The sequence below is a fragment of the Phaseolus vulgaris genome, chromosome 10, assembly GCF_000499845.2.
Source record: "Phaseolus vulgaris cultivar G19833 chromosome 10, P. vulgaris v2.0, whole genome shotgun sequence".
Classification (NCBI taxonomy): domain Eukaryota; kingdom Viridiplantae; phylum Streptophyta; class Magnoliopsida; order Fabales; family Fabaceae; genus Phaseolus; species Phaseolus vulgaris.
The window spans coordinates 3,257,235-3,282,578 of record NC_023750.2 but is presented as its reverse complement, the minus strand read 5'-3'; the positions used below and the strand labels follow the sequence as shown (position 1 = coordinate 3,282,578).

General features: G+C 31.7%; 2 protein-coding genes and 1 long non-coding RNA gene across 6 annotated transcripts; 2 read left to right on the top strand and 1 right to left on the bottom strand.

Annotated features, from left to right (window-relative positions):
* Positions 1–220: 220 nt before the first annotated feature.
* Positions 221–12,989, bottom strand: LOC137819549 (disease resistance protein SUMM2-like). 4 transcript variants are annotated; one of them, XM_068623434.1, is made up of 9 exons: positions 12,842–12,989; positions 12,555–12,648; positions 6,379–6,979; positions 5,487–5,713; positions 4,674–4,812; positions 1,872–2,050; positions 1,339–1,410; positions 816–954; positions 221–667 (listed from the first exon to the last, which is right to left on the bottom strand). In XM_068623434.1, exons 3-9 carry the CDS (start codon positions 6,938–6,940, stop codon positions 318–320), a joined length of 1,668 nt encoding a protein of 555 aa, XP_068479535.1. In that variant the 5' UTR covers positions 6,941–6,979; positions 12,555–12,648; positions 12,842–12,989; the 3' UTR covers positions 221–317. The 4 variants fall into 4 exon arrangements, with proteins under 4 accessions (XP_068479535.1, XP_068479531.1, XP_068479532.1 ...); XM_068623430.1 differs by lacking the exons at positions 12,555–12,648; positions 12,842–12,989 and adding an exon at positions 7,285–8,210; XM_068623431.1 differs by lacking the exons at positions 1,339–1,410; positions 12,555–12,648; positions 12,842–12,989 and adding an exon at positions 7,285–8,210.
* A 904-nt stretch (positions 12,990–13,893) lies between these two features.
* LOC137819546 (1-deoxy-D-xylulose 5-phosphate reductoisomerase, chloroplastic-like) lies at positions 13,894–21,936 on the top strand. The gene is made up of 12 exons (XM_068623428.1): positions 13,894–14,147; positions 16,638–16,825; positions 18,125–18,211; positions 18,524–18,649; positions 18,730–18,792; positions 19,305–19,454; positions 19,608–19,675; positions 19,839–19,950; positions 20,081–20,185; positions 20,391–20,512; positions 20,743–20,889; positions 21,363–21,936. The coding sequence occupies exons 1-12, from the start codon at positions 14,072–14,074 to the stop codon at positions 21,514–21,516; spliced, it is 1,398 nt and encodes a 465-aa protein (XP_068479529.1). The 5' UTR covers positions 13,894–14,071; the 3' UTR covers positions 21,517–21,936.
* A 1,325-nt stretch (positions 21,937–23,261) lies between these two features.
* On the top strand, positions 23,262–25,121 carry LOC137819594 (uncharacterized). Its single transcript, XR_011082341.1, has 3 exons — positions 23,262–23,923; positions 24,023–24,222; positions 24,314–25,121. It is a non-coding gene; the product is annotated as an uncharacterized lncRNA (long non-coding RNA).
* The last annotated feature ends 223 nt before the right edge of the window (positions 25,122–25,344 follow it).

The window sequence follows — 25,344 nt, the reverse complement described above, 5'->3', positions numbered from 1 at the left end:
AAGGTGAAACTTTAAATTTAACTAAAGAATAACACCAACTATAAGATATAAATTTGGTCTATTTTGTTTTTTATTTATATTGTAATTTTGCTTTCTTTAACGATATTCAATGGTATAATAATGATATCCTTTTCCTTAGCTTAAAACTTAAAATAAACAACAAAATCATAAGAAATTAACACTTCATCTCCTGTATTCGAAGATGAATTAAAAAGTACAATAAACAAATAATGATGGTTTAGTTGGTTTTATTTGAGAAAACAAGTACAATAATATTTATGAATAAGTTGAATGTTTAAGATCTTCCAATAGCTGAATCAAAGCTCTCTGAGTCTTTCAAGATCATCCAACCAATCCTTGTTGAAACCAAGATTACGCAGATCTTGTAACAACTCAATAAATTCAGATTGATTTGACCCCAACACATCCAAAATACTATGGCTTTGGAGAAACTTCAAAAGGTTAGCCAGACAAGTGTAGGCAAAGCCCTTGTATCTATCACTCACTGTATTTCCCATTAAACCAACACAAGGATGCTTCACAAGGAAATTACTTAACAGACCCAAGTTCTCTAAACCCAAATGCTTGTTACACACCAGTTGCTCAAGCTCCTTTGTTATAGTAGTACAAGCAAAACTTGAATCTTCACTGACATGAGAAAGTTTCTCTGAAAAGGGAAAGGTAATAACCAAGCATGTCATCCAAAACTAAAACAATAAAAACACCTTCAAATGTTAAAATTCATATGTCATCTGTCAGAACAACCTATGACTCATATCTAAGATAAAAATAAAATACAAGAGTCTTCTTATAACCTGGAGAATTTGTAGTATCAAAAGGGGCAACCGTGGACATAGAAGATTCTTGAATGTCTCCAACACCAACATCTTTAGTGGTTTCAAGTTCTATATTCACAATTGAAAAAGGTACGAATATTTGACCTTCACCATGTTCCTACATAGATTCAATCAATCCATGATAACATCAGCTTCAAGGCCTATGTTATTAATAAGGTCAAGCTTACCATATTCATTATATGTTTCAGTTTTGATGAATTACAGTAAGAGAAAATATCCAGAAAGAAAATCTCTATCAACCATAACTAGCGACAACTTTTTTATTTTCAAATTCTTAATGCAATAAACCATATCACATGTTCATGAAATCTTAGCTTTAGTTTAAACAGCTACCTGATTTCTTCTTGCTTCACAAAATATGGGTTTATGTATTTATATTTTATGAAAAGAAAACGTGCAACATTACTTTTTAGCATGGGAAGTTATGTATCTATATTTTACTACATTCAAAAGTAACTGATAAGCGAAATAATGAACTAACTGATTCAGAATCAGTTGACAACGCTATTGTCTTAGATGTAGTTCCTTCTTCTTCACAAGTTCTCTTTATTTCCTGTGTAAAATAAACAAGATATTAAAGTGTGGACTATACTTATTTTCATATAGTAAAAGGAAAAAATAACGGAAGACTGGCTTCTATGGTGGAGTAAGAACTTTTTCTCATGATCTTTCCTTTGTTTTTGGGTAAATGAAAAGAGTTGGTGTGAAGGATTATTGTGTGACATGGAATCCTCTTGATCATTTAAACTAGTATTTGATATTTGTATAGTATTATTCTTACAACATGCATAATCTAATAGTGTTGATTGTTCAATAGACTAAAGCAATTAACTCCAACATTAAGTGAAGACTGAGAAAACCTTACTCTAACATAAGAACATGTTTCATGTAGAGCTTTTAAGCAATTCTTGTTCTGGTGATTGTTTGGTCTATATCTCAAATTTAAATTGAGTATTCGATTCATTGTCATTTGCATATAGATATGTTAACGGAAATAGATTGATTTGTGTTGACCTGCAATGAATTCAACTCAGTCCCTGATGCTACTTCAACTTTATTCCCAATTGGAAAGTCTTCAGTGGCTTTTGCCATTTCATTCTGATTGCTGATTACTCTTCCTTTAGAATCTTCATAAACATCATTTGACATCTCCTGTAATGTGTTCTCTATAAGCTGATTTCTCAGTTTTGACCCTATAATGAAGATTAAACACCTTTCAGGATGTAATTCACAATATTAAAAATGTGTGGTTTTAGGTTAAATAATATTTTTACAGTTAAAAAGTATAAGAGTATTTGTTTGCATTTCTTTTTTTTTTCTTCATTGAACCAAATATTCCCAAAACAGAATATTTAGAAATACTTAATTTCTAAGTTTCTACATTAAAAGCTTCATTAATGGTGTTGACGCATGGTGCGATCATTGGCGACAGAAAGGAGCGCGTTCATTGGCGGCGCAAGGGAGGAAAGGGTCGCTAGCGACATGGTGCGGTCACGACACGAAGTAAAGCGGGTCATGGGGAGAAGCGGAGCAGTGCGGTCACAGGGTGCAGCGACGCAGTGGCCCTCTCGCGAGGTGTAGCAGCACAGTGGCTCTATTGAAAAAGGCAGCGGTGCAGTGGCTCTGTCACGAGGTAAAACAGCGTTGCAGGTGAGTGCTTTGCAGTGGTGCGACAGAGCTAACAGTGGTGCAACAGAACGGTGTGAAGAGAGAAAGAAGAAATGAAAGGGTGAATGAAGGAGTGAAGAAGATTGAAGGCGCAGAAGAATGAAGGAGTAATGAAAATAGTGAAGGTGAAAACGATAGTGAAGGCGAGATTTAAAAATCTATCACTTAAAAAACTCCCTGTTATACTTATAACAACAGTTCACGCTGGAACCGTCGTTAAAAACCCTAGTCAAACTTATAACGACGGTTCATGCTCGAATCGTCATTGTTTTGGACCCACAAACTCAAAATAATTACAAGTTTGTCACCATGCTTTTTTTAACGATAGTTATGTAAAAACCGTCTTTATATAGGATTGTCGTATTGATATTTTGTACATGTGGTTATATAAAAACTATTTTAATAAGTCAGCTAAGGTGTCAGATATGGGAGTATGAATCAACAATAAATGAGAATGGAAAATGGAGTGGAGACATGAGTGGTTTCAATGGGAATTATCTCAGGTTGATCATCTTATGAGAGAATTATCACAAAATGAAGTAAGAGGGCAATAAGAAGGAACATGGGTGCGGAAGGGTACAAATTTGAAACATATATTGTTAGATCAACTTATAAGTGTCTGCAGTGTAATTATGATGGGCATGATAATACTTTCTTCAGACTAATGTAGAAAATAAAGGAAATCTCAAGTGCTTTACACTTTTCTTGAAAAAGGGAAGTGAATAGTATGTCAAAAAAGGCAATAGGCATAAATAACTAGCAAATTGTGTTTTGTGTGCAGATGAGGAGGAATCAATTGAACATTTATTTTTTGAATGTAAAATACGAAACTATGCTTGAAATATTTGCAATAAATGGGTGGGATTAATATGTATTTTTCTTATTTGACCTCAATAATAAAGGTAATCTAGAAGATAATAATAAAGGTAATAACATCTAGAAGATAATGTGGATGGTTGTTATTAAATGCATATGGAAAAAAAGGAACTCTGTTGTCTTCAAAAAGGGCAGAGTGGATGGTCAATTGAAAGCATGGGCATAGATTACAAATAAGGTACATAGAACAAACTTTGCATATTTTGATTGGTGTTTATGTCTAAACAATTGTATTAAAGGGGTACAAATAACAATGGTAGATTCAAAATCAATTGTTGGCTATATAAATATGTTATTTGACTTATATTATGGATAGAAATTTAACTCTTTTATATACCAGCTAATGAATGTTTCATGTTTAGCTAGACCATGCTATTATTTTCATTTTTATATGGTGATCCACGACAACAAATCTATTCAGGTAGAGGCATTTGATGATCTTATTTGTTAAAATAACTTTGTTATAAGAAAATTGTCACATGTATTTTGGAGACAATCCTACCAGCATATATAGTTAAATCCTACACAAATTCATGTTGGTAAGGGTATATGAAACACATTTTGTAATTCTGCACAAGTGAATAAGGACAAAGAAATATTTGTAGGCTGAGTGATCTGTATATCTAATGATTATGTTCAACTCTTGGGAAGTTTCAAATGGAGTATTTTGTTGTATCTATGTATAGGTTTTTGTATAAGGTCTGTAATATCCCATTATATTATGCATTTTTCCTTACCGAGAAAAAAAAAAAATTTCATCACAACTTTTTGTGAGACCTCTTTTTGTTACGACTTCACATTTCATCACAAATGACAATATTAAAAATTTTATGATTATTGTTTTACCACTTTGTGAGACAAACAAGTTTTGTCACTAAAATTATTATTTTTATTAGTGTGACATCTTTTTCTACTTTGTCATTTATTTTCTATTAAACCAAGTTACCATAAATGAAATAAGATATCTATGTAGAGTTTCATTTTAGTTTATGAATGTCTTAAATAATCTATTTTTTCAGAAAGCAAACAAATTAGATAGATAAAGAAAAAAAAATCACCTAATGAAAATATAAATATATAAATATAAAATACATTTGAACGAAAATTAAACACATTAGAATGCAATACATTAAAAAATTATGCTTAGAGAAGACCTACGTTTTAAATTTGTATATGTCATCATCTTTAATAAAACCACGTAGAAACATTATAATTTTGAAAAGAAGATCAAATGGGTAACTTCTGAAAATAAATAGACGAAAGAGTCATAACCTGGAGGATTAGTACTCTTAGCTTGGGTAGCCACAGAGTTAGATGTTCCATGAAAAGCTTCATAATTAACATCTTTTGTTATAAGAGGCTCCATGTTAAGATTTGAAGAAGGTATGACCATTTGTCCTTCTTCATTTTCCTGCATAGATTCAATAAAACCATCATCGTTTAGGTCATTAATGTCCATAAACTCAATTTAGCAATGTACATTGAAGTGTAAGTTTTATTATAGTCATGTTTCAATGTTAGAAGAATATGAAGCATAAATAAGTGACAAAAATCATTATTAAAATTTCAACAATTAAATATTTTCACTTGAATTTGGGTGCAATTTCCATGAAAAACCCATCAAATTTGTATTGTAAGATGGACAAATCATAGTATTCATAAAAATTTAGTTCTTTAGATTGAGTATGGGTACCTTAATTTCTTTTTGTTTTGGCAATTTTTTATAATAGCGTTGATTCTTTTAAATAATGTAACAATAATTATGGTTGGAGCATTATTGAAAGTTTGGTTGCATAAAATAAAGTTGTTTATGTATATGTATGTTACACTTAGAAGTAGCTACTACAACATTCTCTTAACAAAAACAAAATATCAGAAAACGAAAAAACGTATTTTGCTACATCAAAGACGAAGGAGAAAACATTTCTAACTTTGGTATCAATGACATTTTTTCTAATTATGTGAATGAGGAAAAAGAGTGTTAAGGTTTTCTCTAACATAGATATTTTCTTTAGTTATTTGGTCATTGAACTACTACTATAATAAAACAAAAAACTGAAGTCACCAAATACAAAAAGAACTTACTAGTGATTGTCTTTTATCGAGTGCAGTATCTGTTGGTGATATTGCCATTGATGGTATCCCAAGACCAGAAGCTTTTTCAACAATTTCTTGTTCTTCCTCTATTCTTTCTTCGTTTTGTTTCACTACATCCTCCAACTCATTTGATTCAAAGTCATGTTCATGTTGGTTGTCTTCATAAAACTTATCATGAAGAGCTTGATGTAATATTAATATCACATCCGATATTTCTAGAAAAAATCCAATACGAAAGATTAACACCCTCCTCAGGAAGTACTCACAAGAATAAAAAAATATGTATGCTTATGAATCATAATTTTAAATATAGTAAAAAAAATCATTAATAGAAACTAATTTTAGAGAAAAAAATAACTAGCTAATCACTATATATTCACGAAATTAGAGACTATTTTAAAGATTAAAAAAATTATTTATATAAAAAATAGTTTCAGTTATTAATAAATAAATTTTAAATTGGTATCTAATTAACTACCAACTAATTAAATTGTAAAGTTGGTAGCTAACTTTTGATAACTAATTCCACACTAAAAAAAATCATTGAATAAAAACTAAATTTAAAGAAAAAAATAATTAATTTTTATACTAACTAAATTAAATACTACTTTAGAAACTAAAATATTATTGGTATATAAAGTAGTTTCTATTATTAATATAATTTATAAACTAGTTTCTAAATTGGTATCTAATCAACTACCAATAATTTTTTTAGTATCTAAAATAATATCTAATTTATTCAATATAACAATTAATTATTTTTTGCCCATAAAATTAATTTTTATTTAATGATATTTCTGCAGTGAAATATAAATTTAAAAAATATTTATTAATAATAGAAATATATATAAATAATGTGTAAAAGTATCGTATGTAGTACCTGTTATAGAATTAATAATATCTTTGAAACTTTGAAGGGATGAAGACAAGGAAAGTTTTGGACAATTCTTCACACAACAATCTTTTACAGTAAAAAACTCAATCTCCTGGCAAAGTCTTGGAAGTTCAACAAATACTAGAGTTTTCATATTTGGAATCTCAGCTCTTTGATCAGTATCCCCTTGGAATACTTGTTCTAGCATACATGCTTCTACGATTACCAGAACTTCTAACTCGGATAACATTTTGGAAGTTGAAATGGGAAAGACACATTTCAATTTGTTGCATCCTACTATCACAAGAACTTTCAACCTTGGGAAAAATGGCTTTGTTTGATTCTTTGTATCCTCACTAATTATCTGTTTTAATTCATTGCATCTAAATATGGCAAGTTTATGCATATATGGTAACCCTTCCAGCATAGAAGCACAAAATATTACTTCAATTTTTTTACATTCTTCAATTGATAACACTGTAACATTTTGTAGAGTAAAAAAACTCTTGGAACCCACATGTGTCTGAGGCATATAATTCAATGCATTTTTTTCCAAATTTACAGTCATTTCTTGTCCAATCACATCATTTGCACTGGAGTCATTTACCTGCAAGTGATTCACCATAGCAAAAAAATGTGACATGCTCCCACTTAGCTATGTTAATTAAATAACTTGAAAGTTTAATTCCTCCTACTACCAAAAAAAAAAAACATTAGACAACAACGAAAAATCATTACCCAATCAAGTGACTAATTTATTTATCAATAAACAAGTGACTTTTTCAAATTTTTGCCATTAGTTTAACCTTTGTTAATAATATTTTCATAATTATATAAAAATATAAACTTTTACATTAAGATAAATTATATGCATAAAAAATAGAAACACATGTAAGATAAAAAGAAGGTTACCATTGAGAGAGAACAATCTTGTAATTGATCCTTGGAATCTAAAGGAATTTTGGTAGTTCTCCATTTGTTTCTATATTTATGGATCCAATGTAAAATCTTACATTTCATAGGGTTTGATTCTACTTGTGCCTTGGACTCATACCTGGAAGATGATATGCGCACTGATAAACACTTGAACTCCTCACATTCTGGATAAATGTCCACAAAATTAGGCAAGTCTACTAGATAAACTTCACTTAGAATAGTGAATATGACATCCTTTGACTCATGATGTAAATCTTCCTCTTCATGCTTATGCTGGTATGGGCCAAATACGTATTTTAACAGATTACACTCTCTTATAATCATACGTACAAGTTTTGGAACATTTCGAGCAACAACCACTGGAAGTATAAAGAGTAATTGGGGACACTTGTAGATAATAAGCGTCTTTAAATTTGGAAAGGTTAAAGTAAAACTCTTGCTATGATTATGAGCATCAACTATTTCTTCTCCTGAATCCTCTTTCCTTTTGTTTTCATCTTTCACTATACTTTTCAGTTGTTCGCAATCCTGTATCTCCAACTCCTCCAACAATAGTAGGCTTTGTGTGGTTGATAACTCAAATAGAGATGTTAACATTGGACATTTCCGTATACTCAATTTCTTAAGATTGCAGAGGGATATCTTGCTCTTAAACAACATGCCTTCTAAATGTATGCAATCATAGAGAATGAAAGATTTTAAACTCATCAAAAGTTGAAAGGGAAGGGGTCCACAACATATTTCTTTCAAATTTTCCATTTCATAAAGTGTAAGTGCAACCAAGTTGGATAAGGCATTTTGTACACGATAATTAGTATTGTCGATTAGGCATTTGAGTTGTGGAATATCATTTAAAATAATATCAACTAGATTAGACTAACCGTCATCATCAATATAAATAATCTCAGGTATGAGATTTTTCCACATTCCTTGAAGGCTCCTTAAACTAAGACATTCAACTTTTTGCAATAGACTTTTGAATGTCTCTTCACAAAAAACTTTTTCAGCCATGGGAATACCGAGGGAGTTCCTTAAAAAGAAATTATCGGACATGAAATATTTAGAATAATTGTCAATTATACGAAACCTTTGATAGTTAGAAAGCTTTACATTATGCCATATATTTGAAATGTCTCGGCCAATGAAATACAGTTCTTCCAATGAAGTGCATCTTTCAATCACTTTAAATGAATTTTCCCTTTCACATGTACTATAATTCAAATTCAATAATTTAAGTTTCACCAAATTTGAAATCTCTCTAGGAAATTCATCCATTGAACAAGAAACCAATTCGAGAGTTTGAAGGCCCTTTAGGATTCCAAGAATAGAGATGTCACCTAAGATGTATCCTTCAAGGTATAAAGATCGGATATTTGTCAATGATTGAATTGACTGTGGTAATGATAAAGTTGCTTTTGCAAACTTGTTTGATAAATACAAAACTCGAAGCCCTGCTATATTTTTAAAGAATGAATTTGGGACTTTCACATCAAAATTTTCCGTTTCATTTAAGTAGACAATAAGAAGATCAAGTTTAGATCCATCAAATTTGAAGGAAAAAAGATCTGTGCTTTTCCCTTCAAACAAAAAATATTTAATATTCTTCCCCTTTTCAACCACTGTCATTTCATTCTTGTTAGATGTATCCACTGCCAGAATCTCCTTATTAGCTATAGATAAAGCCACTTCACGAACCAAGTCATGCATTTTTACACTTCCAAATTTTCCATGCAATAACAAACATGAATCTATGAGTTTATATTTTGCTACAACAGCTTTATTACGACATTCACCATAATTGGAAATTTCATCAATGTTCTCAATGAGACCCGTTCCTATGGCAAGCCTGACAAAAAGTTCTTCAGATATATCTTCATCTTCTCGAAACACAGAACATAAAAGGAACAATTTCTTGTCTGTTTCATTCTTCATATTGTCATAACTATACTTCAGACATGTGTAAATTTGACTCCAGTTTTCATCATCACCTCGTTCGAGCATGGACTTTTGCAAGGATTGTAAGGCTACATCCCATTCTTCTGGACGTTGTTTTCCCTTTAAACTAGCAGCAATAACTGCAATTGCAATTGGCAATCCTTTACATTCTTTGGAAATTTTTCGACCTTTATTAAGAATCCTTTTAGAGGAAGTATTACTTAAACCAGCATGCTTTTGGAACAATATCCATCCCTCTTCCTCCGGTAAGATATCAAGTTGAATTTTCTTATCACAATCCATTTTATGGCATATGTTCATATCGCGGGTTGTTCCAAGAATTTTGCAACCATTGTGGTCGCCCTTCAATGGAATACCTATTTTTTCAAAACTGATATCTCCCCACACATCATCTAGAATTACAAGAATTTTCTCACCATTGGTCAATCTATCCCACAACTTTTTATGCCTTTCTGATTCAGTACAATCGTTAAATTTCAATCCTAGTGGTCCTGCAATATCATCTTGAATTTTTTTTGTATCAGGGGTATTAGATACTGTAGTATCAACGACATAATCAAAACATTTTGATTTCTTAAGCTCCTTTCCCATCTCTTTTGCTAATGTTGTTTTACCTGTTCCCCCCATCCCTTGCAATCCAATCATATAGTTGTTTACATCTTTCAATGCATTAAAAAGTTCTTCAAATTTTAACTTTCTACTTTTGAAAGAAACGTAATTTTGAGAAGAATGATATTCAATGTCTGGAACATCACGAGTGATTCCAAAATTATCAAGTTTGCGTTCCATGAGTCTTTTAATCTCCTCTGTCTTGCTTTCCAAATCCTTCCCCCTACTATATTGCCATTTGTAGTTAGGAAACCTCCCAAAAAAACATGTCACTTTCGTTTTTGTGTCTTCTTCAATAAGGTCTTCAGCTTGCTTTTGCCAAAGTGTGACATCTCTTAGTATGTTATCATTTCTTCTCTTTGCCACTCTAACATACTCTTCCAATGTTTTCTTTTTTGCTATCAAATTTTTCCTTTCCTTTTCAAAGTCCTCAGTAATACTTGTGAAGCAACAAATATAACGTGATTGTTCTAGTATGGCATTAATCAATTTCTCCAAATTTGACTTTGCCAAATCAAATACAATGCTCTCCATCTAAATCAAATTCCATACATAAAATTTAATTTATAATAAAATATTAACTTTTTTTATGAATTAAAGAAAGACTATAATACATTTTCATTATATATGAACATGAAATACTTATAACGGAACACATCAATAATATATGCATGATTATTGATTGATCAAGCCCCATCCTTCTTCTTCTCTTACTTTCCTTCTAATTCTAGAGAGCAAGAGATGTGGAGAATCTTACGAAGATGGAGAAATTATAAGAAGTGTTTATATTTAGAAGAATGAAAAAATGGTGAAATAGATTTGGTCTTGTAAGGTTTGTTGGTGTTGTGAACCCGTACACTCTTGAAAAATAACTTGATAATACATGAATTGCTGATACAAAAATTCATGTCAATGTAATAAAGTATATAAGGAGTCGCTACAAGAAAAATTGGTATTACATACAGCACAAATTCGTATGTAAGACACTAAATCCGTATGTAAAATATAGTTATATACGGATTACACACGGACAAGAATCCGTATGTAAAACTATCGAGATAACTTTTCTGTATGTAATGCAGCATATTTTATTTTTAATTTTTTTATTATTATTTTTATCCTTTTTTATTATTTGTGATTATTATCTACAATTATTATTTATGCCTATTTTATTATTATTAATTGCAATTATTATATATGTTATGATAATTATTATTAAATACTGTAAATATTATTAAATACTATAAATATTATTAAATATTATTAAAATTATTAATACTATTAAATATTATTAGTATTATAAAAATTATTAAATATTATTAATATTATAAACATTATAAATATTATTAATATTAATAATATTATTAAATATTATTAAGTATTGTTAATATTATGTTGGATTTCAATGTGATTAAGTTTGTTGATATTAATACTCGTACTGATAAAGTTCTTCGTCCTTTTCCTAATAGATGGGAGTTCCCTTCACCAGAATTAACACTGATGGGGCTGCTAAGATCCTGGTCTTGCTACTTGTGGATGTATTTTCTTTGGGAGTATGTGCTTTCTCTACGTTTATTGAAGTTCGGACGACTATGGTTGCTGAGTTTTATCAAGTTATACATGCTATAGAGGAAACTCAAAAGATGAGACTGTGTGCATTTTTTTTTTCTTTTTTTTAATAATATTTTTTTTATATGATGACATTGTTGTTACTTGAGGTTTAGCCTAGGTGAGATGTCAAGTTGTATAATGATACCTAACATGAAAGCTTTTATAAAAAAATATTTTTTTAGAAGAGTTGAAAATGAAAAAGAAAATTTTTCTGTGTTTAACACTATATCTAACCATGGGACTGGATTTGTGAATGTGAAATCCAATCATTATGTGAACACATAATTATATAAAATTACTGTTTACAAAGATATAGTCACATACTCAAATAAAAATGAATAATAATAAATTTTAACTCTTTAAAAAGGAAGAAAAAAAGGAGACCAAGTACATGGGTGAAAGTTGTCAAGAGAGAACTCATAAACAATATCTCCTTTGCAAAATTATATGATTTACAACCAAGCCTAGTGTAATTCTACAATTTACGTAACTAAACTATCAAAGAGATAAGATTTTTTGTTATTATTGTTGGGTGCGACAAGGGATAAAATCAAAATTATGTAAAAAAATCATTATGTTTTAGATAGTTATTGAATAATAATTCAACATATTTTCCAAAATTGTTTGGAAATAATTTAAAAGTTGGCAAAGAATACAAATCAAGAAGGTTTATTACACGAGAGAAATGGCTAGCTCAATTAACTTAATCAATTATATTTTCTGAGATAGTAAATTCATTATTTGTTTTATATCAAACACTAATTATACTCTTTTTAATCATTTTTATAATAATAATCATCATTACTTTTTTTCAACATTTGTTATTTTTTTCTTCCTTTTACTTTATTTTTAATTTAAAATAGGAGTACAGTCATGGAAGATGCATCTAACATAATATAGCAGAATTATAAGATTATTTGTTAGAAATGATCTCGTGTTTAGATAATCATAAGCTTATTTTTCCTTAAAACAAATACTTGTTTGCAACACACATATTCTTGTTATACACAATTATAGTGAAAAAAAGTGCCGTAGAAAAGTTTATAAAAGCAAAGCACATAAGTACTTACCTGGATCCTTTATAAAGTTTATGTTTTTTGATAATGAACCCTTATTCCTCTCCAATTTGGCCAAATAAAAGCTTTGTTTATGTTTTTATTTTTCCTAAAAATGATTAAATATGTTGGAAATGAGAAGAAAAAATAGTCGAAAACAATTACACGAACAATATGATAATGTGTGTTATTTTTTAACAAAAGCATATCAAAGGAGTAGATCTTGAAAGAACTTTTAGTAGTTTAGAAACATGCATATGAAAACAGGGATTGAAAAAAAAAAGAAAGAGATTTGTGTTTACCTGAAGAAATGTGTGGTGTGCAATGTTTCTCTTCCACAAAGCTTGAAGAACTGAGATAATGTTATCTGCAAAATGAAGCATACTTAAGTTGTCTTGTTTGTTGTTGTTTTGAGTAAAACCTTGGAACACTCTTGAATCTCATACCAATCCATTTCAACACGCTTTCTTCTAACAAAGAAAAGCATCTCTTCCTTTTATTTACAACTTTTGCATTAAACATCATTCTTTTACTTACCCAGTCATTTTCCTCTTACTGGCCCCACACATTTCTTTCTATTATTATTATTATTATTATTATTATTATTAAGGTGCAATAACTGAATTCTATTTTTATAAGCAAACTTTCATCTTTCAGCTTTTTCAATAAACATAATTAAAAACCAATCAGCCGTTTTTATCATAGCATGATCTTTTAATTAAATGTATCTTAATTAATTGCACAAGTAATTTTTTTTTATGGTTAGTTAACCCAAACTTAGTAGAAGAAACTATATAATCTATATTTAGTTTTTTTTTTTTGGCTGATAAAAGTGAAACCACACACACATAAACTCATTTAGGGCTGATACGTGAATACTTGGACTTCTCTCTCATTCCAGAAAAAAAAAATATATTAGTGATTAATGCTATTTTCATATTTAAAAAAAATCAATCCATGAAATCCACTAGAATACAAAACCACAGATCCATCTAAAAACACATAATATCATTTGCTTTAATTTCTATGCTCATAATTTCTCCATTTTCCATATTAATTCCGTCTAAGAAAGCAAAACCCTACGTTTCTTTCACTTATTGTGTGGATCACATTAACATATATAATCTGGAAACTTCAAGAGACAATGAAACGAAGACTTCATAATCCACATCACCAACGAGTGTTGCTTATTCAAACTCCACCTTTGTCCATATACACACACCCTCACTATTTTTTTAGGTTACAATTAACCATTTTATCCACTTTTTTTTGGCTTTTTTCAATTATAGAAGGAAAAATAAGAAAATAAATGTTTTTTTTTTCAGAAAAAAAAAGAACCAGAAGGAAAAACCTTGGTCATTAGAACTGGCATGTCTAACACCACACATTGTTGTGCCATTTTTTATTCTCTTTTATCGTTTTTGTCTCCTTATACTTGTCACCAACTTGGAAAAACTACTTAATAACACTCTGTTTGGTTCTATTTTTCATTCGTGAACATTTGAGACGTGCCTTCTTGTTCAGCTTCTGTAATGGCTCTGAATTTGCCCTCCCCAGTTCAAGTGAAGCCCTTATTTTTCTCATCAAATAACTCCCCAAAACTTCCAGGTTCTTCTCCCGTCTTTCTCCCAAACGTGCTTCTGCTTCTTCATAAGCAGAATCAATAAGCACTTCTTCACTCCTTCAACACTTGTGTTAGCTTATAATTCCCTTCTTATCAACCTTTTTTTTCTCTGATTTCTCTCAAACTTTATCAACCAATTACCTAAATCGTCTCCTCTTCTTCTTTTGCTATTTACTTTGCCCTTTTTTTTTTCTTAACGCCATTTTCATGTCTTGTTTTCACGTCGTGTTCTTCATTTTACTCTATTCCCTGATCATTCTGTTTGGTTACTACAAATTCTTTAAACTGATCAGAAATCATTCTCATCAATATTTTCTCTACAAAATTTATTCTACATGATTGTTGGTAATTGGAGGATTTTCTATTTAGATAATATCACCCTTTATCTGATTTTCTGATACAAAAAAAAAAGAGAAAAGAATCTGCTCTTTGTGTATATATAAATGAATTAAACTGATCAGAAATCTTTGTTAGCATTGTTTTTCAGAAAACTATAGTAAAAGTGAATAACTTTATTAATTCTAAATCATAGTTTGTGATTTGATAGGATGATACTATTTTGCATACCCTTTTACGTAAACTGTGTTTTTTCTTTATCTTATCTATGCATTCACTAATTACTATATGATGCTATGGTTTGAGGTTAGTTTTGATGAAAAGATGGAGAAGATGCACCAAATAGTTTTTAAGATAACGAGCAAGTGTTGTGTTTCTGCACTATGTGACCACAAAACACGACAAAAGGAACCTTGCGTACGTAAACAAATGAATAAGATGGAAGAGTTTGTTGAATGATGGCACGAAGCTTAAAGGGATCATCACAACAACCAAGAAACTCTAATCTCTCTTCTATCGTTCTCAACTTGGAGGATTTTTTTTTTCTTTTAATATATGGAAATTGAGCCATAAGTTTCATGGAAGAAAAAAAAATCAACCAAAAACACCTAGAAATGAACAAAATTTTGAGTGCTTTTTGGGAAGAAACGATGGGAGATGTTTACGTTAGGGTCCACACTATTCTTAAAGATTCTCCATCATAGTTTTACTACAACTAAGTTGATATTTTGCACTAAAATAATTATCCAATTTATCTTAGTTTCTCATTTTAGTTAATCTAACATAATTTTTAATTGCTAAATAATAAATTATTGAGATTGCATCAATTAATTATTTATTGACCTACTATTTTATGTCTATTTTCAAAATGATTATTAATACCCTATAAGAAAATAATTTAATAAAAATAATTTAAAAATAATAATAATTAGTATTTAAAGTAGTTTATAATATTAATAAAAATATAAACTAATTTTTAAATTGACATCTAATTAGTTAGCAATGTTTTAATTACCAATTATATATATATATATATATATATATATATATATATTTTGTGTGATTGATAGATATAGACATATATAAAACTTATGAACGAATTGCATAACTTGACATTTTAATATTATTATTTTTATTGTGTAAATATATAATATGAGCATTTTGAGTTAATTAAATGTTTTTTAAATTTAATTTTTTAATAATATTAGCATAGTTTATAATCGTATACTGTTTTACAATATACTTGGATACGAATGATTTCATCATAATTTAGTCACTATTGAACTGAAAACAAAACACTTTAATTAATTTAAGAAACAATCAATTTTTTTTAAAAAAATATAACAACAATAATGTTAATGTAAACTCTTGAAGACAATGACCTAAATCCTTCTATTTTTGTACTGCATAATATTTATATTGAGATTAAATATATTAACAATTAATACACAGTTCTATGGGATAATGTGTTTGTCAATGTTTGAAAGTTGTTTTTGCCATTATTCAAAAGTAATAAATATTTCTAATCAAACAAGTTAATCGATGTGCAAATTGCTTTTGCAATCTTCCATTTAGATCAGTTTTCTTCTATACTTGTTTAAAATGGTACATTTGAAATGAGATTTTTTTATATAAAAAAGTATAATCATTTTATATATGAGATGTCTTTTATTATATTTACCATAAAAATAATGGTATTGGAATGATAATGTGAGCTGATTTTATTTCCTTTTCTTTTTCAAAATACTATTTATGTTTATATGAAGGATCGTTGGTTATACAAAAGAAGGAAATACAACATTTTTTTATTGAAATATTATTAATTTATATAACAAATGAAATAATATAATTAAAAAATTATGACTATCACTGCATATTTTAAAAATATAAAATAAATATTTATTTGATGAAATACTTCACATGAAGACAAAAAAAAGAAAAAAGGACCACCAAAAGAACAATTTATTTTGCAACATATTAGTTTATATTAATTAAACAGATTATTTTCAAAGATATTATTTCTAGAAAGAAATTTCTTTTTTAATAAACTACTTTATCTTAAAAACAACTTGCCCTTCAACTTGTAATTAAGTATACTTAGGTTTTGTTTAATGATTAATCTGTTTCTTTTTTCTTAGGTAATTTTTGTTTGAAGAGAAAAGAGAGTGACAGAATAGAAGAAAGAAGAGTTTATTGTTCTGCTGCAGCTCAATCACCACCACCAGCTTGGCCTGGAACAGCTATTCCAGAGCCTTCTGATTTTAAGACATGGGAAGGACCAAAACCTATTACTGTCTTAGGATCTACTGGTTCTATTGGAACTCAGGTATATATCAATTTCCATCATCAATATATATATATATATATATATATATATATATTCATATTTAATGGTTATGGAAATTTAGTTTCAACAAAAAAAATCATGGTTATGAAAAATGATCTATAATTACCATTTCAGCCATGAAATATCTTATTGGTATTGAAATTTTCCTTGTAATTTGATAAAATATCTTTATGATTCTTTAAACTGGTAGTGACATTTAGTTCTAAGTTTAGGAGGAAACATAAAAAATAAAATGATATTTTTGTTAAATACTTTGTATATAAATTACACATTTGGTAATATATTTATATAATTTTAATATTATTTTTTATGAGTTTATTTTTTCTCTTTTGCAGTGATATATGCAAGCATTAAGTGTTCTTGTTAATTTTTTAACAAACAAAATGTCTTTTTAATTATCTATTTTTTATGATATCGGTATGTCTTTTTTTTTTTTTTTATTTATTTAGTAGCACTATTAAACAACTTTTATGCTCGTGTATGCTTCTAAATAAATACAAAATAGAGAATTGTCAAAGTTTAAAATCACTAAATTTCTGAAAAAAATCTTATAAAACGGACAAGCTCTCATAAAATGTTTTTCTAAGTTTAAACCCCAACCACTTTATTTAATTAAGTGACGTGAATAGTATAAAATTTCCTAAAACAAATAAAAACATAAAATTAAAAAATATAGAAAATCTTATTGCAATTTTGTTTAATATATATAATTTTTAACTTGTGATTTAAAAATATTATAATTGTTAGCGTGTATGTTTGTGTACACACAATATCAATAAAATTAATTTTACAATTTCACATATCTTTATTAACAGTCATTCCATTTAAGACAAATAATACTTGATTTCATGATAGAACTTACTTTTCTAAAAATGTTTTCAAACATATATAATCAAATTGAAGGCTTTATATATTCTTTCTAGCTAGCACTTACATTATATTTTTCTTCAATTTCAACTTTTATCATTCTCAAATTATTTACTTTTGTTTTCAAATTATTTCCTCCTAACTTTGAGCTATAAATTTTACCTAATAAAAGCATCTTATACATATCTCTAAATTAGTTTGGCCAATGTTTATGGCTTTCTAAATTAGACTTATCAATGTGGTTTGTCCCATTGAACCCTATAATTTTCTTGAATTACTCTATATTATTTTGGATTAGACTTTAAAGTATGTAATCCATTACTTGATTTTTTTTTTATTTCTTCAAGTTGATTAATTATTGCTTTGGGTGCTTTTTTTCTTCTAGTAATCTTAATTATTTTCACTTGTTAGACACTGAGTATAGTGGCTGAGTTTCCAGAAAGGTTCAAGGTTGTGGCACTTGCTGCTGGCTCAAATATTACCCTTCTTGCTGACCAGGTAATAATAATTAACTTAGTCCAAACATCATCTAATGGAACTTTCACATACTGCAGTGAATTTGAAATCTTATAAAAAAGAAGAAGTTTTCTTTCTTCTTATGAATTATAACTACCAGGAATAAACTGTGTCAAAATTGTATTGTTCAGACATTTTAAGAATCATCTAAGAACAGAGAAATCATCTTGAAAATCAATATAAGACAATTTGGATGAGAAGACTAGTATTTTAAAGCTAAAAGTAACATAATATGTCTCATCTCTTAGAAGTGCAAACAAAAGTCTCATGTTCAAGATATTTTACTCTTTGCAGATAAAGACATTTAAGCCTCAAGTTGTTGGTCTTAGAAATGAGTCTTTGGTGGATGAACTTAGAGAGGCTATTGCTGATGTGGAACACAAACCTGAAATCATCCCTGGAGAGCAAGGAGTCATTGAGGTTGAAATCTTTTTTTTTTTGTCTCATCTTGTGGTTTAATAATCTTTTCAAAATTCATAAGCAACCATATATTTTTTCAGGCTGCCCGTCACCCTGATGCAGTCACTGTAGTTACAGGAATAGTTGGTTGTGCAGGATTAAAGGTAATTTTAAATAAAATGTTTCTTTCATTCAATCTTCATAATCATTCCATTATGTGTATCAAATGTTCTAATCAATAGTCTAAATAAATCACATTATTTAGGAGTCAAGTTCAAAAAGTAGTATAAAAAAATACACCTTCTTCTGTTAATCTTTAAGGTTTCATTTAAAAATAAAACTGTGATGAAATTTCAAATTTTAAAGATAGACAAAATTAGTGTATTGCTGACACCTCATAAGTGAACAAATAGTTGATGTTTGTTTGTACATATTGGAGTGAGAGAAGAGATTATTATTGAGCTTGAAAGTTGAAGGATGTCATTCATTGCACATAAATAATGTAACTTTGGCTGAACCTAATAATTATTATCATAGCTCTGCTGCTAATTTGTTCCTCTCAACTATAGTATTAAAAAAAGTGCACATATATTTACATAATGGTAAAAGTTCTTAGCAATATGAATTGGTATGTATAGATTGTAAAACTACAAATGTCATTGGTTATTTTCTTCAGCCAACAGTTGCAGCAATTGAGGCTGGGAAAGACATAGCTTTGGCCAACAAAGAGACAATGATTGCTGGAGCCCCTTTTGTTCTTCCTCTTGCTAAAAAACATAACATAAAAATTCTTCCAGCTGATTCGGAACATTCTGCAATTTTTCAGGTACTTAAGTTCATTATCAAGTTACAGATATCTCATATACTGAGTATATAAATCTTTGCATCTTTTCTGTTGATTTGAAGCAATGGATTTATTAATTGCACCACTTCATGCTGCTGTTCATCACTGATACATAAAGGATTCTTCTCTGAACAGTCTATCCAGGGGTTGCCAAAGGGTGCACTTAGGAAAATCCTTTTAACTGGGTCAGGAGGTGCTTTCAGGTAAGGGAAAATAGTTCAAGTTGAAGAGTTTTGATGTTTCTGGATAAAGCCTATTTGAATCATTATTGTTTTATTAGGGAAATCTTCAATCATTCCATCTCATAATGCTATTTAAGGCTCTTTATAACTGACCTGAATTATCTGTCATTCTGGTGATTAACAGAGAATGGCCAGCTGAAAAGATGAAAGACATTAAACTTGCTGATGCATTAAAGCACCCCATATGGAGTTTGGGGAGAAAAATAACTATTGACTCTGCTACCCTTTTCAATAAGGTTTGTTTCCTTCTACATTCAATGCATTTGGATGAAAATGTCCTTTTTTATTTGATGACAGAATTCTTTCTTGTGATTCTATCTATTGATATGCTTATATCTATAATAAATTTATTTTAATTCTTTGCAGGGTCTAGAAGTAATTGAAGCACATTACTTGTTTGGATCAGACTACGATGATATTGAGATTGTTATTCATCCACAATCTATCATACATTCCTTGGTTGAAACACAGGTTAAAACCTTGCAATATGCTGTTAGTTTTTGCTTGTTAATAAACATAGAAATTCTCACTCACATACTGAAGGATGAATCACATTACCTACATAGAAAGGCTTGAACATGTGAATTGCTCAAGTTCAAATTGAAATACAAGGAAAAGGGAATACAAAAAAATGTCAGCCTAGTATTAATTTGCCTTGTTTCTATGTTCTTTTCAGGATTCATCTGTTATTGCACAGTTGGGGATACCTGATATGCGCTTACCACTCCTTTACACATTATCCTGGCCAGACAGAATCTACTGCTCTGAAATAACTTGGCCTCGCCTTGATCTTAGCAAGTACAAACACTTTCCTTGTATCATATTTTTTCATAACCTTATCTTGAACATTCATCACCATTGTGAAGCCCTTCTTGGTTGAATTTCATCTTTCTCTTTTCAACAAATTGCTAACCAGATAGCTCCATTTTTCTTTACTTACAAATTTAGCAGATAATGTGTGATGAACCAGTTAGTAGTGAATATGTTCATCTTATTGACACAATTGTATTTAACATCTCCTCACTCAGGTATGGTTCTTTAACATTTTATGCACCTGATGATAAGAAGTTTCCATCGGTGAATCTATGCTATTCTGCTGGACGTGCTGGGGGCACCATGACAGGAGTTCTCAGTGCAGCAAATGAGAAAGCTGTAGAACTGTTTGTTGAAGAAAAGTAAGCATTCTCGTAGTTAGTTTCCTCACGCCAGTTTTGCTCTGAGAATTTCACTACATTTATGTTACATTGGAGATCCATGTTGTTCAAACAATCATACATCCCCCAAATCACTTCTGTATATGCAGAAGGATGCATCAGAAGAACTAACATAACATTTTCCTAGCCATGAAACAGTCTACAACAAAAAAAGTTCAATTTCATGTTATATGGTTTTATTTATCACTACTGTATCCTCAAAAAGTTCACGATGGACGATCTTTTAAGCTTCGTGGTCATGTATTACTCGAGATTAAGGAATTTCGTACTCTTAGGAAGTTTTCAATCTGTGATGTTTAAGCCTCATCATCATGTATTACTCACAGATGAGGGTTCGTATATCCTCATAAAAAATTTTCCCACATTCTATGACAACGTTTGTTTTTTGAAGGTGATGAATCCTCTTCTGACTTCCCTTCTCCCTCTGTTTGCAGGATTAGTTACCTGGACATATTCAAGGTTGTGGAGCTAACATGCCAAGAACATCAAAAAGAATTAGTAGCATCTCCTTCACTGGAAGAAATTATTCACTATGATCAGTGGGCAAGACAATATGCTTCTAATCTGCAAAAAGCTTCAAGTGTTTGAATCCCCGACTTACTGTGACATTTTAAAAATGGGGGTTGTGGAGGATTGTTGCCAATGTGAATGTATTTGTTGGTTCTCCAATGTGGATAAAATGTTCTCCAATGTGCATAAAATCAGTGCAGACATCTTACACTAGACTGTCTAGTCAATTTGTGTAAACTGTCTAATAATAGATCGTCTACTCTGTTTGTTTATATTACACCGTCTAGTTTGTTGATAGACTGTTTAGACTGTCTTGTTTAACACTAGATCGTCTAGTCTATATCTTACTAGACCGTCTAGTCTGTTGGCAGCCTGTCTAGTCTATTGACAAATTATCTAGACCATCTTTTTTGTTAATTAGTTTTTTCTTTTCTTGTATGTATACCTTCTTTTCTTGACTTTTGACATTATGAAAATATATGTTTTCTTTTTGCTTTTTCTCTCTCTCCCTCTTTCTCCTTTCTCTCTCCCTCTCTCTATCTCCCTCTCTCCCTCATTACGAAATACTCAACCTGGAGTAAGGGCAAAACACATGATTGTAACATGGCTGGTCCACTTTGTTTTTACTTCCATAAGATAGAACATCATGTGGATGAACATTGCTACTAACATTTGGAATGATCTTAAGGTTAGATAGTCTTAAGAAAAACTTCTTCGCAGTTCTGATTTGCAAATGGAGGTAGCCTCTTTAAATCAAGGTAGCTTGTCTACTGAATATTTTACTAAATTGAGTTATATGGGATGAATTAGAAAAATTTTATATGTACTTGTGAAACTAGATGTTCTTGTGATGTTTCATCCACTATCATTGATTGAACGCATGAGAACCAAGCCATGCAGTTTCTGCGTGGAGTAAATGACCAATATAGTAACATCAAATCTCACGTTCTTCTTATTGATCTCATTCCTCCAATAACCATGATTTTCTTGTTTACTGCTCAACAAGAAAGACAATTGGCTAACAAGAGATTATGTATGTTTACAAATTGATATGTTACAGCTACTGTGCTTGCTAAGAAAGATGTTAACTCTGAATATTCTACTCTAGGTTTAAGAAACTTTTCTCATGTCTTTTATTTACGTTTCTCATCACCTAAATAGGAGATGATGTGGGCTGATACAAGTCATTGGGCCCTAAAGCTCTATAGCCAAAATTAGACATGATAATACTAATAATCTATTAAATAACATAGTCTTTCATCCATGAAGGCTTCTTCTTCTGTCTGATGGGCTTGCTGTCTTGGGGGCCCAATACTCTATCATTTCCATCCGCTTGTGGAGACGCTTTGTCCTCAAAGTGGGTAGGGAAATCATTTTGGGTTGGGCTTGGACTTTGTGGGTTGGTGGTACTGCCATTAGGGTTACATGGGAGGGTAAAAGGAGTGTTCTGGAGTGTTGAATGGGGGAGGGGCTCGAGGTTAATATCCACGTGGCTAGGTAATGGTGGGTTGGTGGGATTGACATTATTAGGTGAGAGAATGAGTGGAGCATGCTGGATTGGTGAGTGGGAGAGTGGCTCGAGGTTAATATCCACGTGGCTAGGTAATGGTGGGTTGGTGGGATTGACATTATTAGGTGAGATAATGAGTGGAGCATGCTGGATTGGTGAGTGGGAGAGTGTCTCGAGGTGCTTTTCCATTTCCACATGCAACTTTTGACGTGGCGGCTGGTCATTGGGTAAGAGGGGTGGTGTGGCTAGAAAATTAGGTGAAAGGGGGGGTGTGGTAACGTTAATTTTGGTGGGCCGAGTAGGGTTGGCTATTGAATTAGGTGAAAGTTTCTCTGAGGTAACATTGATTGTTGTGGGCAGGGTTGGTGCGGCTACTGAAGTAGGTGAGAGGGAGTTTGAATTAGAGTTATGTTCAGTGGGCAGAGAGATGCGACTTGAGTTTGAGTTTGAGTTTGAAAAGTGCAAGGGTGGGGGTCCTTTGTAGACTCGAAGTAACGAAATGTGGAAGACGGGGTGGATCTTCGAAGTGGCTGGCAGTCGGAGTTCATACGCCACCGTGCCGATACAGCGCAGGATTTCAAACGGTCCAGAGTAGCACGACGCGAGCTTATGTGAAACGCGACGTTCCACGGATTGTTGTCGATACGGTTGGAGGCGGAGCCATACCCATTCGCCGACGTTGAAGGACACGTCCGAGCGGTGTCGGTCAGCGTTGTCCCGCATGCGTTGGCGTGTGCACTGGAGATGCTTCTTCAATTCGTGTAAGATGATGGTGTGTTGGTGGAGGAGCTCGGTCACGGTGGTCCCGGAGCGTGGGGTATGGAGCAAATCCAAAGTGGATGGTGGTGGACGGCCGTAAAGCGCCGTGAAGGGTGATGTGCCTATGGCTGAATGATGAGATGTGTTGTACCACAGTTCCGCAAGGTGAAGGAAGCGATACCACGAGGTCGGGTGGTCACTGGTAAAACAACGAAGGTATGCTTCTAAGCCTCTGTTTATCACTTCTATTTGGCCATCTGTCTGGGGGTGGTATGATGAACTGAACTTAAGGGTTGTGCCTTGTGCTTGAAACAGGGTTTTCCAGAAGTTGCTAATGAAAATGGGGTCTCGGTCAGACACAATGGATTTGGGAATCCCAAGAAGGCGGCATATTTCGCTTGAGAATCGTCGTGCAATACTCTCAGCTGTGTAGTGGGTTGGAAGCGCAAGAAAGTGGGCGTATTTTGTGAGTCGGTCACAGATGACCCAAATGACGGTGTGACCCGCGGATGAAGGTAGGTGTGTAATAAAATCCATGGATAAGTCTTCCCACACTTGATCTGGTATTGGGAGAGGTTGTATTAACCCCTGAATTTTCTTTGGCAGGTACTTGTTGCGTTGACATAGAGAGCACTGTTGTATGAAGGTTTTAACGTCCCTTGTCCATCCTGGCCAGTAGAAGGACGCGGCCACTCGTGCCAATGTGGGTGTTAAACCTGAATGACCTACGGTGGGAGATTCATGGCATTCTCGGAGAACCTGTTGGCAAAAATTGTCGGCCTCTGGAAGAAAAATTTTGTTGCGAAAAAATAACAGTCCTTTGTGTGTGTGGAATAAGGATGGTGAAGGTTGGTTGTGAGTGTACTGTTGTATTACTTGGAGGCCGTCACTGGTGGCGAAGTAATGTTGGAGAGTTTGGAAGATGGTCGGCATGGGAGAAGAGATGGACAAAAACACTGATTTGGGTGTCGATTCTTGGCAGGAATGGGCATCAGCTACGACATTTGTTTTTCCAGGTTTGTATACTATCTTAAAATCATATCCTTGTAGTTTGGCAGTCCACTTTTGCTGTTCTGGGGTTTGGATTGTTTGGGATAACAGGGTGTTGAGGCTTTTTTGGTCAGTGAAAATGGTGAAATGTGTACCAAGTAAATACTGACGCCACTTTTTAATTGCTTCTGTAATTGCATGCATTTCTCGGACATAAACTGATGCGGATTGGAGGCGGGGACACATTTTTTTGCTGAAGAAAGCTATGGGATGGTTGGCTTGGCTGAGGACGGCCCCTACAGCTACAGCAAAGGCATTTGTTTCCACTGTGAAGGGTTGTTGGAAGTCTGGCAGGCGTAGTGTAGGAATTTTTGCCAAGTGTGCTTGTAATATTTGAAAGGCCTCTTGTGCCGCTGATGTCCATGTAAACTATTTGTGTTGTAATAAATCGGTGAGCGGAGAGGCGAGAGTGGCGTAGTGGTGAACGAATTTTCTATAAAAACCCGTGAGGCCGAGGAAAGCACGTAAATCCGTGAGTGAACGTGGCTGTGGCCAACTTGTGATTGCCTGAATTTTGTCTGGGTCTGGTGCGACACCTATAGATGAAATAAGGTGACCCAAATAGCTAACTTGGGTGGTAGCGAAAC

Excerpts from the sequence above, each read along its gene's own strand:
- LOC137819549 (XM_068623430.1), bottom strand. The coding sequence starts at position 8,067 with ATGGAAAATTTGAAAGAAATATGTTGTGGACCCCTTCCCTTTCAACTT. Across the intron at positions 2,051-4,673 it reads TAAGAGTACTAATCCTCCAG|GGTCAAAACTGAGAAATCAG; the intron begins GTTATGACTCTT and ends TCTTCATTATAG. Across the intron at positions 955-1,338 it reads TGTCAACTGATTCTGAATCA|GAACATGGTGAAGGTCAAAT; the intron begins GTTAGTTCATTA and ends GAATCTATGTAG.
- LOC137819546 (XM_068623428.1), top strand. The coding sequence starts at position 14,072 with ATGGCTCTGAATTTGCCCTCCCCAGTTCAAGTGAAGCCCTTATTTTTC. Across the intron at positions 16,826-18,124 it reads CTGGTTCTATTGGAACTCAG|ACACTGAGTATAGTGGCTGA; the intron begins GTATATATCAAT and ends TTCACTTGTTAG. Across the intron at positions 20,186-20,390 it reads ATTCCTTGGTTGAAACACAG|GATTCATCTGTTATTGCACA; the intron begins GTTAAAACCTTG and ends TGTTCTTTTCAG.